Here is a 19,323-nt window from a genome sequence, read left to right on the forward strand (position 1 = left end):
AGTACTGGGGTCAGATGACCCCGGACTCCTTTTGAAGATCCCCAGGGTAGGAGCGAGCACCACTTCCCTTGGAAGTTGGTTCCAGATCCTAGCTGCCCTAACAGTGAAGTAGCGCCTCCTAATATCTAGCCTGAATCTACTCTCAGTCAACTTATGGCCGTTATTCCTTGTTACCCCCAGTAGTGCGCAGGAGAACAGGGACTCTCCCATTGCCTGCTGGTCCCCCTTGGCCAGTTTACAGACAGCCACCAGATCCCCTTTCAGCCTTCCCTTGTGTAGGCTGAGCAGGTTCAGGTCCCTTAGCCTCTCCTCGTAGGGCCTGCCCTGTTTCCCCCGATCATGCAAGCGGCCCTCCTTTGGACCCTCTCAATGCTGTCCACATCCCTCTTGAAGTGCGCCTCCCAGAACTGGACGCAGTACTCCAACTGCAGCCTGACCAGTGTCGCATAGAGGGGGAGGATCACCTCCTTGGACCTGCTTGAGATGCATCTGTGAATGCATGACAAGGTGCGGTTAGCCTTCTTGGCTGCATCCTCACATTGGCGGTCCATGCTCATCTTAGAATCAATGACTCCAAGATCCTTTTCTGTCTCTGTGCTGACAAGAAGGGAGTTCCCCAGCCTGTAGGTATGCTGCTGGTTCTTCCTCCCCAGGTGCAGTACCTTGCACTTGTCAGTATTAAAACCCATCCTGTTCTCATCCGCCCACCCCTGTAACCTGTCCAGATCTGGTTATAGTCTGTCCCTCCCTTCTAGCGTGCCCACCTCTCCCCACATCTTAGTGTCATCTGCAAATTTGAACAAGGTGCTTTTCACCCCCCTGTCCAAGTCACAGATGGAGATGTTGAACAGTGCAGGCCCAAGGACCGAGCCCTGGGGGACCCCACCATCCACATCCCTCCAGGTCGAAAATGACCCATCAACCACCACTCTCTGGGTGCAGCCCTCTAGCCAATTTGCAACCCATCCGACTGTGTAGGCATTAACACCACAAGTGCCTAATTTTTTTGATGAGAATGGGGTGAGAAACCATGTCGAAGGCCTTCCTGAAAGACTGTAGTCCAGAAAGACTACATCCACCGCAACACCTGCGTCCAAGGATTTTGTGACTTGGTCATAGAAGGCCACCAGGTTGGTCTGACAGGACCTGCCTCTAATGAACCCATGTTGATTGCCCCTAAGCATAATCTCCCCTGCTGGTCCCTTGCACATATGCTCCTGGATAATTTTCTCAAAGAGCTTCCCCAGGACCAAGGTAAGACTAACAGGCCTATAGTTTCCTGGGTCCTCCTTCCTCCCTTTTTTGAAAATGGGGACCACGTTGGCCCTTTTCCAGACCTCTGGCACCTCTCCAGAGCACCACGAGTGCTTGTAGAGCTGTGCCAGGGGTCCTGTAATGACCTCTGCCAATTCCCTCAACACCCTGGGGTGGAGATTGTCAGGACCTGCTGATTTGAACATCTAGTACCACCAGAAGTTCCCTGACTAGGTCCTCACTGACCCTGGGCCTGGCTGCACCTCCCCTGGGTCCGTCTGGGATCCCAGTTGCGGGATGCCCCGGTTCCTGCTCAGAAAAATGGAGGCAAAGAAATTGTTAAAGAGGTTAGCTTTGTTGTTCCTACCCTAATTGTCTTACCCTGATCATAGATTTAACATAGGAAGAAGCCAGAATAAATAAAACGAAATGATGAAAATTTGGAAATTCTGAAGAGCAGGTTCGATGGACATTTGGCTGGGATGGTATCTTGCCCTGAGCAGGGGGCTAGATTAGACCTTGTGAGGGACCTTCCTATGATCCCTACTTTCCTATGATCCCACAAGTGTTGAACATTATACAGTATATTGATTAACAAGGTAGAAGACATAATTCTTCACAACTGCTGCCAACTGTTTTTGAAGGGTTCATTTGTAGAGGTAAGATTTCCCACAGTTAGCAACAATTTGCTCTAAGGACAAGTCCTAATTATGCTAAAGTCAATGGAAGTTTTACCAGTGATTTCAATGGCAGCCTGTCCCACTGTTTTTGTAATATTAAAATAATGCTATATGCACAGCATCTTCTCAGAGATTTACATTTAATAATCCATCCAGGGGATGGATAAAAAGTAAAACAATATTAAAAATCAGATTAAAAAGAATTAATCCCAACATATACATTCCACATACTGTATATATATTGCTCACTTTCTGATTCCATTAGAAGCTAGTACCTTGTCATTCAGTTATATAAATGAACCAAAATAGAAGTCTGGATTCCAACTATATACTGAAGATAAATATAATTAAAGCAAGTAGTTATTACAAAAAAAGGGGCTATCAAACAAAAGGGTAAGAAGATCAAATCTCAAAGCTGTGAACAGTTATTCAAGGGATAAAGAGAAGTGAACTGAATAATAAACACACACAACTATAACTAGATTTGTTTACTTTTAACATAATATATTAATAGTTTTTATACTTACAGGAAATGGCTCTAGTCCCTCCTGAATTACAAAGCCTTCAATGACATGTGTCAGAATCTGTGGTTTAACAATAGCCTGTGGAGGTCTGTTTTCTAGGCTAGGAATGCTATTAGGCATTGATGTGCTGTTACTCCTTGTTGTTGCTGCTGGAAGCAGAAGTGGAGGCGGTGGAATAGATGTATGTGAAGGGTCTAATGGAGATTTAATTACTGAGGCACTCACTGAAGAAGCCACTGCAGGAAGTCCCACTTGTTCTGGAAAAAGTAATGTAAAATATTTTATATTATATTATTACTTGGGACCAGGTACTTTAATAGAGTTACAAAAGGCAGACAGAGAACACCTGGATTCCTGTATTCTTCATTTTGTAAATGTAGATTTCCTCTCAAGTTTATACAGACATTTAAAATTTATACAAAATTATGTCTACCAGTTTCAATACCAGACTTGCTACACAAATGAATAGTTCTCACATTTAGAATTTTTTCCCAACATTTAAACAAATTTATCCTCTATTCAACAGCTCCTAGACCAGTGGTGCACAACCTTCTTGCCTGGTAGGCTGGAGTGGCAGTGCCTGATCCATTTATGGACTGAATCCAGCTGGTATTCCTGATCTAGTGCCCGGGCAGGCATAGCAGGCACCACCTGGCCATGTGGAAGGGGGCAGGGAGCAGGCTGGCCCAAAGGAGCTTGCCCCAGCTCCATGGAGAGGGAAGGGGATGTGGCCAGGTCCTAACCCAGCCCTGCAGGGAGGGAAGGGGACATGGCTCAGCACCCAACCTAGCGCACAAGGAAAAAGGACATGGTCCACCTCCAACAGAAGGAAATGCAACCAAGCCCTGCGGCAAAACGGGGTGTGACCAGGCCCCAACCTGGCCCTGCAGAGGGTACAGGGAGTGTCCTGGTCCTGAAGGGGAGGGGGCATGGCCAGGCCCCAACCTGGCCCCACAGGGGAAGGGGGTGTGGCCCAGCTACAATGGGAGGTAAGGGGGCATGGTCCAGCCCCAATTCAGAAGGAGGGGGAGTGTGGCCCAGCCCCACAAGGGAAGGGGTTGCAGCCCAGGCTGGCCCACTGCACAGGGCTTGTGTATTTGGCAAAGGGGATGGTGGCTGTATTAATGGCCATTTCTTTCCCACTGCCAAATTTCCTGACTCGTGGAAAGTCCCGTGGGCTGCATTTGGCCTGCAGGCTAGAGGTTGAACACTCCTGTCCTAGACTTATCTACCTTTGACCACCACAAATAATTGTGAAATATTTGTATTCTGTAGCCCAGAGTCATGCACTTAGATTGTAATTCAACGAACAGGAGCAGTGACCAAAGTTTACAGACACGAGTGTCTAAAGTGGGGTTTCAGCAAGGCTTTGTCCAAAGTGGAAAGGGGGGGGGGGGGGGGGGGGGGGAGAGGAGGCAGGGAATGAATCCATATTTAGGCCTTTCAATAGAAGTGATCCAATTTTCTGAGGCACAGAACAGTGCCTCTTCACATCTGAAGGTCAAGCCACTTCTATTTAGATACATAAATAGAACCCTGACTGTAGAAAATCAAGTTTGAGTGTTGTGCTTTGAATCTCTTATGTGTCTAAAAAAGGCCTACTTATCTACAGTACTGAATATAAAAGTATCTATAAATATTAAGCACCCACAAGCACATATACATATGTATTATATATAGGCTTGGCAGAATTCATTTTTTTTTGTAATTCGATGGCTAAAATCAATGTTTATTTTTAAGCATTTATTTTGATTTTTATTAAAATTTTCAAGATTGTGCAAAATTAAGAGTGTTTTTGATTTTTTCAGATTTAAATTTTCAGGGTTACGTGAAATTAGGGGTGTGGGGGACAAACAATTTATTAATGACAGTATACTGTTAAAAACTTTATAAAATCAGAAGTCAAAATATAAAAAGTTAATATCCGTAAATCAAGAAATCACACCTGCTTTAAATCATTCTGTCCATTCATCAGGAAAGAGCTGGGCCAGCAGAGACCAGAAGAGGAGGGCAGCAGCACTCCCAGAGCTCTGGGAGCATGGGCAGAAGTGGCAGCCATCCTTGATCCCCGTGCTTGGCCAGCCCAGCCCGGCCCAGCCCAGCCCAGGCAAGACACTGTTGCCACTGGGTTGGAGCTTTGAATACTTCCCCCCTCCTCACTCTGGACTTTGGGGTAGTGGTTTATTTAAGTAGCCTGCTATCCCCCTCCCAACTGCTTCTCCCACCTGTGAAAAAACAGCTGATTCCTTAACTGATGAGTCATTAGGCAGAAGGGACAACTAACTGCTTAATTAATGAGTAATTAGACTGCCCACGGTTTTCCTCTTTACACCCTCCACCCTCTGTCCCCCCATTTCTCTTGCTCCACCGTCCAGTAACAGGGGTAAGGCTTCCCCATTACAGGCCCCTTTCTCTAAATTTCAGTTATTACCAATGGAAATATTTTTCTATCAGTCTGAGAGAGAGAGGTGATTTCACTGTTTATTGATAAAAAAAAATCAAATCCTGCCAAGCCTAATTATATACATATTATTAGCTTTCAACTGAAAACAGTACAGTTCATATAGCTCAACATATCAATTATTTGTTATAAGTGAGTCAATATTTAGTAAATTGTTTTATTTTAAACATGTAATACAAGATCAACTTGGAACCAGTCAGATGTAGACATACTTTAAACTAAAATACCCTACAGATGTCTTGCAGTTTCTTTTGTCCTTCAATACCCTAGCTCTTCTCTATGGCTTCTGACCAGGAGTCACTAAGTTGCTTCTAAAATTCAAAAACATAATGGTCTCCTGTCAAACACTTCCCTTCATCTTTCCAGCTCTAGAGCCTGATGGAATCTTTTAACTGAAACTAATTAAAACAGTAAGAATAAACTTCCATTTAAGAGATCTGTGAATGTGAGACTGATACTTGGATTTAAGGTAAATGAGTTCAAACTAAAGTTTCTCACCAAAATTAATAAAGCCCTGCAACAAGATAGGGGTTAAAAAATAACAAGACAGAAGATGCTCTCCAATACACTGTATTGCTGAGTAGATGAATACTGACATCTAGCTAAGTACATTTGGGGGATTTAAACGTCCAATAACAGGTCTAGGCTAGAAAGAGACCCATGACTAAAGTGTGGGACAAACAAATAGCCAAATTCCCAGAAACTTCTAAACGAGTGACACTACAGACTTCTTTATGTAGTAGATACCTGTGTTTGCTACAACTTAAAAGAAAACTCCTGCCTAAACCCTTTTGAACTCCCCAAAAAGACTCATGGAAATATTAGCTGATTCATGACAGTGTTACAAGCAGGGATGCAGGTTTTCCATTTCCCATGGAACAACAGCAGAAACCGTGGATTTTCCCTTTTACCCAAGAAAAACGTGGGCTTTTCAATTTAATGGAGAAACCCACAGATTTTACTGTTTTGCAAAGAGCTCCGTGCAGGCTGGCAGAGTTTTACCTGCTGAGGGGAGCAGGAGGAGGGGGGTCAGGCAGGGAGCGGCATGTGCATGCACACGGCTGTCAGGCAGCCTGGAGAGCAGCTCCTGCAGGTAAGTCTGTGGGCAGGGAATTGAGGCCCCCACAGGAAGGGAGCGAGTTGGGCATGGCAGGGTTGAGGCTGGAGCTGCTGCCCAGCCAGGCGGTGCACAGGGCTTGATCTCAGGGCCCTGGCGGGGAGCAGGATGAGGTCGCAGGCGGCTCATCTGAGGGGCAGAAGGGGGGTGGAGCTGGCTCTCTGCCGCTGCGTGTGCTCCCAGGCACACAAGGGGGACCCATACCTCCAAGATCTGTACACCGGGTAGGGGCAGGTGTGGGCTGACTGCTGCAGGCTTGGGCTTTCCACCCTGCTGCCCTCCCCCTGAGGTCCCTGTGGTGCAGCGAGTGGGACCTGGCGCAGGAGGGGAGAAAGGGGCTGGGCAGGAAAGCTCCTTGCTGCTGTGAGCTCCACACTGCCCTAGTGACGTGTCCCCTGTGCACCCGGCAGCAGTGGTATGGAGTTGTATCACTCATGGCTCTGGAGCAGGCAGGGGAGCCTCGCCAGGGCAGTGAGGAGCTCACAGCAGCAAGAAGCTTCCCTACATGGCCCCGCTCCGCTTTGCTGCACTGGGTCCCGCCTGCTGCGCCATTGAGCCGCCAGGGGAAGGACAGGTTGAGGGTCACCAGCAGGGCCAGGGGGCTGTTGAGGGGGAGTGAGGCGCACCAACAGAACCAGGGGCTGGGGGGGGGGAATGAGGGACACTAGCATGGCCCAGGGGGCTCTGGGTGGGGGCTCTGGGCACCAATAAGGCTGGGGGGCTGTGAGTAGGGAGTGAGGGGCCTGGACCTGCAGCCTGGTGAGCAAAGGTTGCAGGGAAAGCTCTGATTTTCCATGATAAAAAACCCAAAATGAAATAACAAAATTTATAGGTATTTAGAATTTATTTTATTATAGTAATTGAGACACTGGTAGGCTTCCAAATTGTTTTACAATTGTAAACATATCAATAAAACATTGTGTTCAATTGATATCTATATCTATCTATCTATCTATCTATATAAACAGTATTTAATTTTAATCATGAATTTTGGGGTTTTTAATCAGAGAATTTGTGATTTATTCTTTTTTTTAAAGTCAGGGAAAACCAGGTTCCCTGGTCACAAGAGTAATAATGTAACATGCACAAAGGCTTAAGTCCTTTGCTAGCCACAGGGGGAGCAAGAACAGCAACAATGCATGAAGTTGGTAGTCCATCGCACCTGCCAGAGGAACCTGCTGAAGTGCATATTATGTTCCTCTTCTGCGCAGAAGGAAACTGTACTTGTATGTGATGCTGCCTAAGATTTACTTTCAACTGAAGTAAACACATTGTCTGATCCTGATGCCAATTATCCTCATTAGCACTTGAATGCTGTGAAGTAATTCTATCCTGCCATTTACTTTAAGAAAGAAACTTGCTTCTAATTCCCTAACCCAGCAACATGAAAGAAAGAAGAAAAGGAAAAAAAACCCCAAAGCAAAACAAATCCATCTCTCATTGTATTCTCTTTTGCAAAGGCTGTAGTATGAATTTGTACATTAGGCCTAGGCAGACAAGGTTCTTTGGGTAGAGTGGTTATCTTTTATTAGAAAAACTAAATAGTTGGAAAAACTGTTCTTTGCAAGCTTCCGGGTACAAACACCCTGCTTCAGGCATTAGGCCTATTCATTACTTGCTGAAGTCAAGGAAAATTTTCCATTGACCTCCAAGAACGCTGGAGTGGGAGCACTGTGCTGGAGAGAGAGGTAAGTACTATCATCTTACACATGGAGAAACAGACTTAAAGATTTCAAGGCTCTGTTTGTTGTCAGAGATTGAATTAAGACTGGAGACTTCTTAGTCACCGAGCTGGGAGCTTTTCCACTGGTTGACTTTTCTGTGCGACTGTAGGGGACAGGACTAGGAGAAATGGCCTCAAAACTGCAACAGAGGAAATTTAGGTCAGAGATTACAATGAAGGATTTTCTGACTACAAGAGTGATTAAGCACTGGAACAGGCTAAGTAGTGAAATCTTCATCCTTGGAAGTTTTCAAGGACAGGTTAGACAGACACTTGGGGTTTAGTCAGGAATGATCTTACCTTGAGAAAGCGGCTGGACTAGATCAGAGGTTCTCAACCAGGGGTTGGGGTCACAAGCAGTTTTAAGGGGGTCTGCCTGGCCTGGCACAGGGAGAAGCTGCCTTGGCCCCTCAGGGCTGAAGCAAGTCCTGAGTAAGGGGAGGAGGTGAGCCCGCTGGTGGGCTCACCCAGCCCAGCTCCACAGCCTCCATCTTGCAGGCAAGCCCTGCAGGCAGGCAAGGCTGTCGCTGTTCAGAGCTCCCCACCACCGAGCCCCACCTGCTGCACCCAGGACCATGCGGATGGGGCTGGGGAGTCAGGCTGGTAGAAAAGCTGTCCTACCTTTTGCTTGTATTCTCACCTGACAAAGCTTCCTCTGAGGCGAGTTCCTCACCATTCCCTAAGACTATAGCTGGTGGAGATAAAGTTGGTGGGGTAGGTGTCCTATCCATACGGGCACATTCAGATTCATCTGGCATTTCCTCCTCACACACATTCTCCACTTGATAAATCTGCATTGAAAAAGATAATTGCTTTAGAGATTTCCATTCTGCCATAGCACCCCAAAGACTTACATGAACACAAGCTTCTTGACAAATTACCAATTGGTTTTTAAAATACATTTTCATCTGTTAGTTGCATAAAATCACTTTCTTCCATCATCCACGAACATCAGTGGGTTCTGATGACATCACAGTAATTACAAACACACATTTATAGCACTTGTTAAAATTAAAAGACTAAAGTCTCTATAAAGATTCTGTCTCAACTAACATATATCCTCCTAGGCTTGCATAGTATGAAAAGAGAGAGACCCTCCCTAAAATTTCTGCCTTAAAACTAGAGGGGATTGCTATGGCACTAAGCATAGACACTGAGAGCAGGGGAAAGTCCCTCCAGTGAGAATAATGTTTAGGTAAATTGTCCACAAATAGGTCTTCCCTTAAACAAAAAAGACAGGTTGCAAATATCCCACTAAAAAGGCTGATACAAAGTTAGTAGGACAGGTCTATTTCAACACTGAGAGCAAAAAACAATTGGCTTGAAATGCTTAATGTCAGTTAATTCGTGTTTAATGTGCAAGGGCTCCAGGTATGTGAAGGCTCCTCAATATTTTCCATCTCATACAGCAGCACATCACAGTAATCAAAACGAGCATTTCGAAAGACTATGCCAGGATCATCAACTATTAGTGGAGTCATTATAAAGGATTACTCAAACAAATGAGCAATTTGCTGCCAGCCAGCTCAGCAGATCAGAGACTATAAATCCGTGCAACAAAAAAGAAGTATCTAGTCTCATTCCTGGGCCCAATCTCTGACTGAACTGCAACAGGGCTGAGATTATTATTACCTTCCTAATATGAATGAAGAATAATTAATATACTGGTTCCTTCATGAAACTACTAGCCTGAAACAAAACATCTGAGAGGTGTGTATTCCTCTGTTCCCAGGACAATCATTGGGGCATTCCCAGGAAATGATGACACTTCATTTTAGCAGAGGGGGCAAGTGAAATACAGGCATTGTTACTGTAAAGAAAATGCAGAAGGAAAAAAAAAAGAGAAAGATACACATAGGGACGAAAAAAAGTGACAAGAAAAAGAAGGATGAAGGAAGAGAAAGGAAGGAATAGTAGTAGTCCTTTTTACTTTTCTCTGTTTTATTCAGGCTGAAAGAATATTAAACATGATCTTAAAGAGACAGAATCGTTCTTTTTTGTATGAAGGTCTACTACAACAACTGCATGGCACTCCTAAATATCTGTGTCCATGAAGAAAAAGTCTACTATATAAACTATATATATTCTGAGCACAAGACCAAGAAAGATCAGTGACTACATAATGTTAATTATGTTATTAGCAGCATTAAACTTTATTTGGAACAGACACTGTTATATTTCTGGCCAATCAGAACTGAACTTGTGATGGCTCAGTGATTTTCTAAAATAAAGCTGGTGTCAGATTAGGAAGGTGGAGACCAGGAAATAAATCTTATTTTTGTATGTAGTTTGAAATTCAAAGTAGTACAATTTAAAGAAAGACAATAAGCTTCTGTTTCAAAGTCAGGTGTTTCCAACAAGCTGTGTAGGAATCACCCCAGCTGGATGTCTGCCTCTGTTCTGCATAAAATCCAGAAGGCAAACACAATTGCCATAATATTCCACTTGCATTTTTTCACTTTCTGTTTCAAGTGTAAATAAGTCAATGGGTGTTATTTAACTAATACATCTTATATAAATCTTACCTCCACCACTACATGGAGGCCTTATTCATTTGTGCTTTTTCCTGGTAAGCACAGAAGTGCATTAGTTTTCCACTTTTTATGTTCTTTTCAGTGCACATTCATACCCCTTAATATTTCTTAAGCTACTAGTATAAAAGTAACATCACACTTTCAATATTTAACAGACACATGAACCCCCACAAATAATGAGTGAGGAAATAATTGTAATAAGACAATATACAAGATACTCTTTTCATTTAAGCATGCGAGTGGAAACCAATGCAAATGCCTGGGTAGGTGGCCTATAAATATGACAGCTGTAGTAGCTATTAGGACACAGTTCAAGAAAGCTGAGTGACAAAGCACTTAAGCATATACTTAATTTTAAGACCACAGGACTGATCTTACTTATACTTAAGCACATGCCCAAGTGCTTTGCTGTATCAGGGCCAAAGGAATAAAGCCAAAAAACCTTTGGCTAAAAATTCAATGAGATTAGAGACAAATTCTCCCAAGGCAAGGTTTGGGGACAAACAAGAGGTCATTAAAATTTCCGCTATGTCTTTTTTTTTTTTTTGAGGAGACTTTTCAACTGTAGTACAAGCAACTATTGGAGATTTAGTTATCTGTAACTTTCCATTATGGCATCCTGATTTCTGATGTCTACTATATCTAAGATTTTTTCTATTATAAAATATATTTGTGCATATAAAGTTGTACTGTATTAATAGAGGAGTACCAAAAATTCACGGTCCACAGAGTTGTGTTCTGAGCATGTTTTCTACTATGTATGGTCTGTCTTCTAGTCATAGTTTCATAGTTGGTAGGGTCGGAAGGGACCTGAGCAGATCATCAAGTCCGACCCCCTGCCATGGCAGTAAAGAGTACTGGGGTCAAACGACCCCAGCAAGGTGTTCATCCAACCTCCTCTTAAAGACCCCCAGGGTAGGAGCCAGCACCACTTCTCTTGGAAGCTGGTTCCAGATCCTAGCCTCCCTGACAGTGAAGTAGCACCTCCTGATATCTAGCCTGAATCTACCCTCTAAGTCCATACAAAACAGTCCTCAAACTTACTTTTTAAAAATTGTCTTTAATACTTTACATATGTAACTTTAATTTCATTATGATCATATATTCTTCAGCTTCATTAACTGCTTCATTTCCTAAAAATTGGCAAGATTTTAGATGAAGGAGGCTTGCTTTCAACTTTTGGTATAAAATAAATACTGTTCCTTCCTTGCAGTAATCATCATCTGCATTGGGCAACAATTAAAGACAGGCGTACTAGCGAACTGACTGGACTTCCAATGACCTACACTATAGACTCAGGTTCTGTATCTACAGTAGATGTTTGCAGTGTCATCTCTGCCTACTATTTTTGCCCTCTTTATAATAGCCCCATTTTGTACAGGTGTTAAATGTCGACCTTCAGCATATACAAAATCAAATGCTTTGAATTCTCAGAAAGGGTATTCTAGCTTAACAAATGTATACATTTGTAACTTATATTTACACAGGCCAAAAGAAAGGATGGAGGAAATATTTTTGAAGTGAATTAGGTTAATATGACACTAAATGCTGAATATTCCAGGATGCTGCACCAGGAAGTGTCAAGAGGGTTTCGCATAGAAAATGCCTTTTTAAAAATATCAGTTAAGATATACTTCTGTAATCAATAATGATTCTTTTTTCTCTCAGCCCAATACCCAACTAATTCCTGTTAAAGTCAACGTCAACAGACCAACTTAAATATGAAGATTGGCAATGAAGAAATCACCGCTACATGGACACTTTCAAATGGCATAGTACAAATTAAAGCAGCCCTGCCGATTCTTGCACCAAGTTACTCTTAAAACAGGGGTAGGCAATGTTTTTTGGCCAGAGTGCAGAAAAAAACAGAACGTCTATCTTGAAAGGTGCCGGAGTGCCAAAATGCTGCAGCCGGCCCACGGAGCCCGGTCTGCTTGCAGCAGGGCTTGAAGCCTCCCAGTCACCTGCTGGGAGCAGCCTGGGCTGTGGCTGGCAGAAGCTGCTTAAAGCCCAGGCTGGCAGTAGCGTGCCGAGCAAAATGGCCTCGCATGCCACGCTCGGCACACATGCCAAGGGTTTCTGACCCCTGTCCTAAAATGTAGCAAATGTGGTAGGAGAGCCATGTTAGCAACATTACAAATGTGTAATTAAGTTCCTAAGAGAGCCTGGTTTATGCTAGTGGCACCGCTGTTAATGAGAGCTGAATTAAGACTCCTAAGTAGTGGGGCACTTGTCATGTATTCTTGGGCTTCATTATATTTGGAAAAAAAACATTTCTGTAATGAGATATTAACTGTCACAGAAAAAAACAGTTCTGCAAAGACAGGATAGAACATGTGACTGAAGGGGACCATCTGGCCCAGAATCAGTCCCCTGCAACCACGTGTAACCATATAACTGACCAACAATGGGTCAAACCACAGTTTATGAGCCACAGCCAGCTCTTAGGCAATTTCCCAGTGGCTCCTGAAGGAAGAGTTATATGAAAACATTCTCTCTCTTTAGCTGTTTGTTCATTAATTTCCATTTCTGATGTGTTTCTGTTCTTGCTTAGTGTTTAGTCTAAAATGTCATTTAATGGCAAATGAATTGAGATGGGTGCTGTGCCGGGATAACTGATGCTGCAGCAGGCTCAGAAAACAAATAATCCATTTGAGGGTGAAAAAAAATTCTTTCCACCCCAGAAGTAATCAGTAGAAGCCCTGGACCTTCAACAGGATACAGAAGAGCAAACATACTATAGAAAAAAAAAATCCATGTAAGCATAGAGTCATAGAAAAGTACAGCTGGAAGGACCCTCTTGCAGTCTAGTCCACCCCCCTGCTCAAGGTGGGATCATCTCAATCTAAACCAGCCTAGAAAACATTTGTCTAACCTATTCTTAAAAGCTTCAGGAACAAACAAACCCTCAAGCACAACTACCAGACATGATGCCCAAAACATCAAAATATACATGCAAACATATTAAAAACACAAGAGGAAGAAGGATAAAGAAGGGAAGGAAACCTAATCTAGAAAGTGCCAGCACTAACTCCCAGCCTGGCCTGCCTTGTTAGCGTGTATGAACCATAGAGGTCCTGGCTATCTAAACCAGGGCTGTCCAACTTCTGAGTGGCTGGGGCTGCATGCCACACAAGTCCTGGGGACCCTGTGCAGCCAGTGCAGCCTCCCCAGGACCGCATGGGCACATATGCTTCCCTGCCCCCATCTCCCCCCGCCAACTCCTGCCACCCCTCAGGCAGTGTGAGCCCATCCAGCTCACCGGGCCCCTCCCACCACACTGCCTTGCCCACAGACCCTGGCCACAGCAGCAGCAGCAACTGGGGAAGTGGCAGCTGGACAAAAGCCCATAGCCCACATGTTAACCTTTTGTGGCCTGATCTAAACTAAAGCACCTCATTGCAAGCACCCTGAACCCACCTTCAAGGACCCCAGGATATTTCTAATCTACCACTCCAATACAAAGGCCATTCCAATGTTCACTCTCTCTCTCTCCCACTCAGACCGCTTGTCTGGCTTCAACATCTTTTACCAGGCCTCAGTAGTCAAGAAACCCCATGCCCGCACACAGCTGCTTAACATGCATGCTCCTCCCACAATTATCAAGCCACCTTTCAATCTCTTGGAGATGCTAACAACCCGGATAACTAAAGTATATCACCAGCTGTAATTAACTCCACAATCACCCCTATTCTGTCAACCCTTCTCAGAATTAATCAGTTCTCATCTTGAAACTACTTGGGGTGCCCCTAAAATTTTTTCAGCAAGCTAATTAGCGCTTCACTATTCTGATGGCTAGAAACCTTCTTCTATCTAAATTCCAGTCTAAATTTATTCAGAATCAATTTGTACCAGTATAATCCTACAGGACATTTATCTTTTAATTTAAACAATTCTTCCTCATTAATTTCCACCGCAATGTATTTTTGAAGAGTAATTATATCCTTCTCAACTTTCATCTGCTAGGCTAAACAAGCCAAGCTCTTTTAATCTCTTGAAAGACAGCTCTCCAATTTATCATCTGCAAATTTATAAGCATGTAATTGGTTCTTGCATCAAAGTCACTAGTGAAAAATATTAAAAGAAGTGATCCATAGACTGATCACTGCAGAAAGCCACAAATAACTTCTCTCCAATCTAATAACTCCCTTTTCAGTATAATGCACTATAGTTTCTTCCTTCAGCTAGCTCCTTATTCCCTTTATAATTTTTATATAAACCCCCCACAATTAATAATTTCCTGTATGACAATATCAAATGCTTTGCTTAAATCTATTTAGTTGGTCTTTTATTACACTAACTACTTAGTTGGTCTAATAAAAGATAACACATCTACCCAAAGAGGAACCTTGCTTAAATCTAGATATGTCGGGATCACTTGTTATAAAGACTGGGAGCCACCTTTTCAAACACATCATTGGATTCACCTGTTGGGTGCCACACAGCAAGGTCAGTTTTACCAAACCTGACAACAGATTCTTCTTTACTCGGATTTACGGGATATTTCCAGCCAGTGGCCAGAAGGCAACCGTGTTAGAGTGTCTCTCTCTTTTCGTATAACATCAAAAGCTAAAGGAATGTTTCTGAGAACTTACCACAGGGGCTTCAACAGGTACTGGTGGTTGTACTTGAAGGTTTACTGCAACAGTTTGCGGTGGTGGAAGAGTCTGAAATGGCAGCTGGACCAAAGCTTCCGCAGCAGGAAGCTCCTCCTCCGAGACCAAAGTATTTTGCACCAAAACCTGGCCCTGGGATAGAATTTCAGGCTGGACTTGTAAAGACTGCACAGACTGCAAGGGCAGTTGTTGAATCTGTGTTGAAGATGCTGACAGCTGTGGAGGGGCTGCAATTGGGATTGGTGCGGACTGTAAGGCTGGATATTGTTGGTGTGGTGCTGAAGACACTATCTGCTGACCTGGGGACACCAGGGTGGGCTGATCCACTGACCCAATGGGTACTACTGGGGAAGGTGGAAGTGGAAGATGTGATGGAAGATTAAGCTGTTGTGCTACTGGTCGTACTGGACTACCAGTCGGCTGGGGATTCTGCTCTGACTGAAGAGCAGATGGCACAAGAGGATTTGTTTGCGACTGGATAAGTGCTTGTGGATGAATAATTATTGTGGGTGACTGGCTAGGTGAATGAGAAGGTGGGGGAGACACTACTACTGATTGTTGAGCTGACTGGGATGGAGTAGGAGATACTGTTAAAGGAGGAGGATGGATGTGAACAGGGGAACAATGTTGTGACTGGACACTGTTGGGAACTGGAGGAAGACAGTGGCTTTGGAGTGGCACACAGTGTTGTGACGGAGGTGGTTCCTGACTGGGAGGAGTCTGAAGAGCAATTGGCTGGACTTGCTGCTGCTGTTGCAGTATCAGTTGATGGTGGGATATCTTTGGAGGCGGAGAATGAAGAGGAATCTGCTGATGTTTAATGAGAGAATGAGGATGAATTGGAGAATATGAAGCTGTGAGGGGGAAAAAAATGACAATTAGTAATTATTTCCTTTAGTTCAGGGAACACTACAATAAATGTTTAAAGGAGAAAGTTTTCACATTAGAAGAGTAACGTCAGCATAGAACTTGAAGAAGCCATCCAGACAAGCATCAGTTGGAAATTCAATGAAAAATACTCTCTACTGTCACATGTAGCATCTCAAACACAATGCGGTAAGGAATACGTTAATTTTGATAAATTCCAAAGTGAAATGCTGCAGTAGACAATTTAATAAAACCATGTTTCCTTAATAAAATCTAAGGTCAACAAAAATGCAAAGTCATTATTTTCTTGCTGCTAAGTCTAAGATTATTATTAATGAGATCTCCTCTTTTAGTTAAAAAATACATTCAAGTTGAAGAGGAACAGGGATTTAACCTGATTTAACAGAGCCAAAAATGAAAGAAGTTCAGTGGAGTCAAAATTTGCTTAAAACAAATTACCACTTGGGCACTGTTCTTTAAATATGAGCTTTAAAACAATAATGGGCTGGAAGCCCTGTTTTAACCAAGCGTATTTTAGGCCAAATTTGTCAAAACTCAGATGCCCAAAACTGGGCAAATATATGAAGAGTTAGGCTCCTAAAACTGGCCTGATTTCCAGTAATGTTCTTTCTGCTCTTCAAAGAAGCCAGTGACCCCACTTGAATAATTGCCTACAGTAGAGAAACTAACCATACTCCTCCACATATACCCGTCTGCTTTCTTTCTTTCCTTTGATTACTAATTATTATATCACATCTATTTATTTTTAAATAGGAGATGGTTTCTTTTTTCCCTCTGGTTGAAGTCAATTTTGACAAGACAAGGATTCCAGAGCTGTATTCCTTGCAGCCTTACTCTCTTTTCTCTTCTTCTGAAAGCATGGCTTCTCTGCCTCATTCAGACCACTTGCGCGGACTACATTTCTACCCTTTGACTCATCAGGAGATATGAATTTACACAATAACCAATTTAAGTATGTGCATAACCTGATCTTGGTTGACCTCATCCCTCACATTTTTCCCTTTTGTCACGCTTATTACAACTTTTATATTTTATTAGAAAAATCTTTGAGTTGGAAACAGGTTTATTTATGAACATGTAAAAATTCTTAACACAATTGTTTCCTGATCACAACTGAGCCAACTTATGGGTGCCAAAGCAACAGAAATAAATTACATTAATACCTGAACTAGATTATATAGAGAAACATGCATACACACCTTTTTGCTTTCCTATTCTGTCTGTCTGCTTCCATTTCCCTCCCTTCCTCTCTGTGGAAGCACAGAGAATTCTAGTGTATAATTTTTTCCAACACTACTATGGATAACTATTTATCTCTAAAGGATTAAAAACCTGAATCATTAGTGTGGTATCAGACACCCGTGTGTTTTTTATCTGATACACTGCATGTTTAAGTAACAACCTTTCTAAAGATAAAACTTCATCCTACCTGGTGCTATTAACTGATGTATGCTGGATGTCCGTGTGACAGGTGTACTTCGACTCTCGGAAGTTGGGCTCTCTCCTTTTCTATTGCTTTCTGCAGGATCTGGCTGGCTGCCCTTGGTACTGATTGCAGGTTTATTAGGGCACAGAGCCAAAGACTGAGCTTGACTACTGCTCTTTGGTTGGCCAGTTGGGGAACTGGACAATACCCCCGGCTTCTGACTACGCAATGTCAAGTTCTGGACCTAGGAAAAAGGAAAATTAAAAAACAAACATATATACGTGTCTAGCTAATACATGCAAACACCAAGATGATAGCAATAATAATCATTGACTGGATATGTTTTTCATGAATGTTATGAATATAAATGATAAATTGCAAAATACTTCAATATGAAATGGCATAAGTCACAGATTTTCAAGATAAGTAAAAAAAATACTATTCCTGTTTAAATGGATGACAAGCAAATACTTTCAAAACGTAAACTAAATCTTAACTTTATAACATGGGTTCCTTACAAGGCTTTTGAAAAGAAAGAAATTATAACTGGTGGAAAACAGCAGGACGCAAATTTGATTCTGAGTTTGACACATTTCTCCAGTTCTGCTGTTGCTTTATAATAAATGTGTTAGAGTGTTATAGCTGCGATGGTCAAGGCATTCAAAAGCTTGTCTAACTTTATCTAAACTACACAGTTGGGGTGAGGGCAACAGCAGGGCCGCAATTGCTGCTCCCCCTCACTCCCTACCCACAGCCGTGATGTGGGGGAGCTGTGGGTGGGGAATGAGGAGCCTGGACCTGCATCCTGGTGAGTGAAGTGGGCAGGGGGAGCTCTAATTTTCCATGATAAAAAACACAAAATCAAATACCAAAATATATATGTACTTAGAATTTATTTTATTATACTGCTTGAGGCACTGGTAGGCTTCCAAACTGCTTTAAAATTGTAAATAGATCAATAAAACATTGTGTGCTCGCTACAACCTAAACCCCTGCAACTGAGACACATACACACACATTACATACATATATATACATATACCACCCCAACCCCCTCCATACACCCACACAGAGTGGTGTTTCATTTTGATTGAAGATTTAGGGTCTTTTAATGATAGATTTTTTTGCTTCTTCTCCTCTTTCTTTAAATCACAGAATTTGCCATTTTTAAACAGAGAAAACCAGGATCCCTGCCCATGCAACATAAATGTATACAATGATTATTTTCAACAACTGTTCTTTCTACCAGTGGACGTTTTGCTTGTGCTTTCCAGTTAGTCTGTCCTCAGCCCCACAATGCTATTAAGGAAACCAAGTGCCAGCACCCTTTCTCTGCAATATGTGCCAGAGAAGCTGGTATCTAGTTTCAGTGGCTTATACACCCAGGTGAACAGTCCTTCCTTGCTTGCTTGCTGTGCTATCTGCAGGAAGATACTTAATAGTGGTGCTAGGATTCCCAGATGAATTCAGAAATACTGGTGTGAGAAAGCTTTGCACTGGGATGCTTGGGTCCATATTAGATGTACTGGCATGTCTATGAGGTAGTTAGCTGTGTTAGTTCTAAGGTGTCACCCTGCTCTATCTTCTGCCTGATTTCAGATAAATGGTTCAGTATTCATAGGCAATGACCAGCCTTGCCATGCAAGAGAACTCCCTTGAGATCTCAATGGACTGCTAGTCTTCTACCACAGCTTCCTCAGGACCCAGAAAGCTGCTTTCAGTGACCTTGTCTGTGGAAAATGCCATTGAGGAAGACTGCTTCATGGAACCACCGCTATACAACACTCACCCGTAGTGTACAAGGGGTTGGAAGGCCCATTCTCACAAGGGTTTGGCTCAGGGGTCACCCATGCATTCCATCCCAACTATGCACTCCAGGAGGTGAAAGTCACCCTATAATCCCCATAGTATCCTCTTATCTCAAGCAAGTGCTGGTGGAGGATGCCCCCTACCCACTTGTAACCTCTGTCACTGGGTCCTGTCCCACTAGCACCTCACACAGCCTCCCATTTAGTATCTAGGCAGGTGGCTTCCTGTAAACATGCATATCAAACACACTTTCCATTTCCTTACTCTTGTACCCTACCCCAACACCAAGCA

The 19,323-nt window shown here is 43.0% G+C and overlaps 1 protein-coding gene across 1 annotated transcript in view; it reads right to left on the minus strand.

Moving 5' to 3' along the window:
• Nucleotides 1–19,042, minus strand: part of PHC3 (polyhomeotic homolog 3) — a 44,167-nt gene extending 25,125 nt beyond the window's left edge. Inside the window, 5 exon segments of the mRNA XM_006018747.2 lie at nt 2,462–2,715; nt 8,400–8,550; nt 14,889–15,763; nt 17,227–17,467; nt 19,013–19,042. Coding sequence (XP_006018809.1) covers nt 2,462–2,715; nt 8,400–8,550; nt 14,889–15,763; nt 17,227–17,467; nt 19,013–19,042 — 1,551 coding nt within the window.
• Between the last annotated feature and the right edge of the window lie 281 nt (nt 19,043–19,323).

This window comes from Alligator sinensis, unplaced genomic scaffold (genome assembly GCF_000455745.1).
Source record: "Alligator sinensis unplaced genomic scaffold, ASM45574v1 scaffold787_1, whole genome shotgun sequence".
In the NCBI taxonomy this organism is placed as follows: domain Eukaryota; kingdom Metazoa; phylum Chordata; order Crocodylia; family Alligatoridae; genus Alligator; species Alligator sinensis.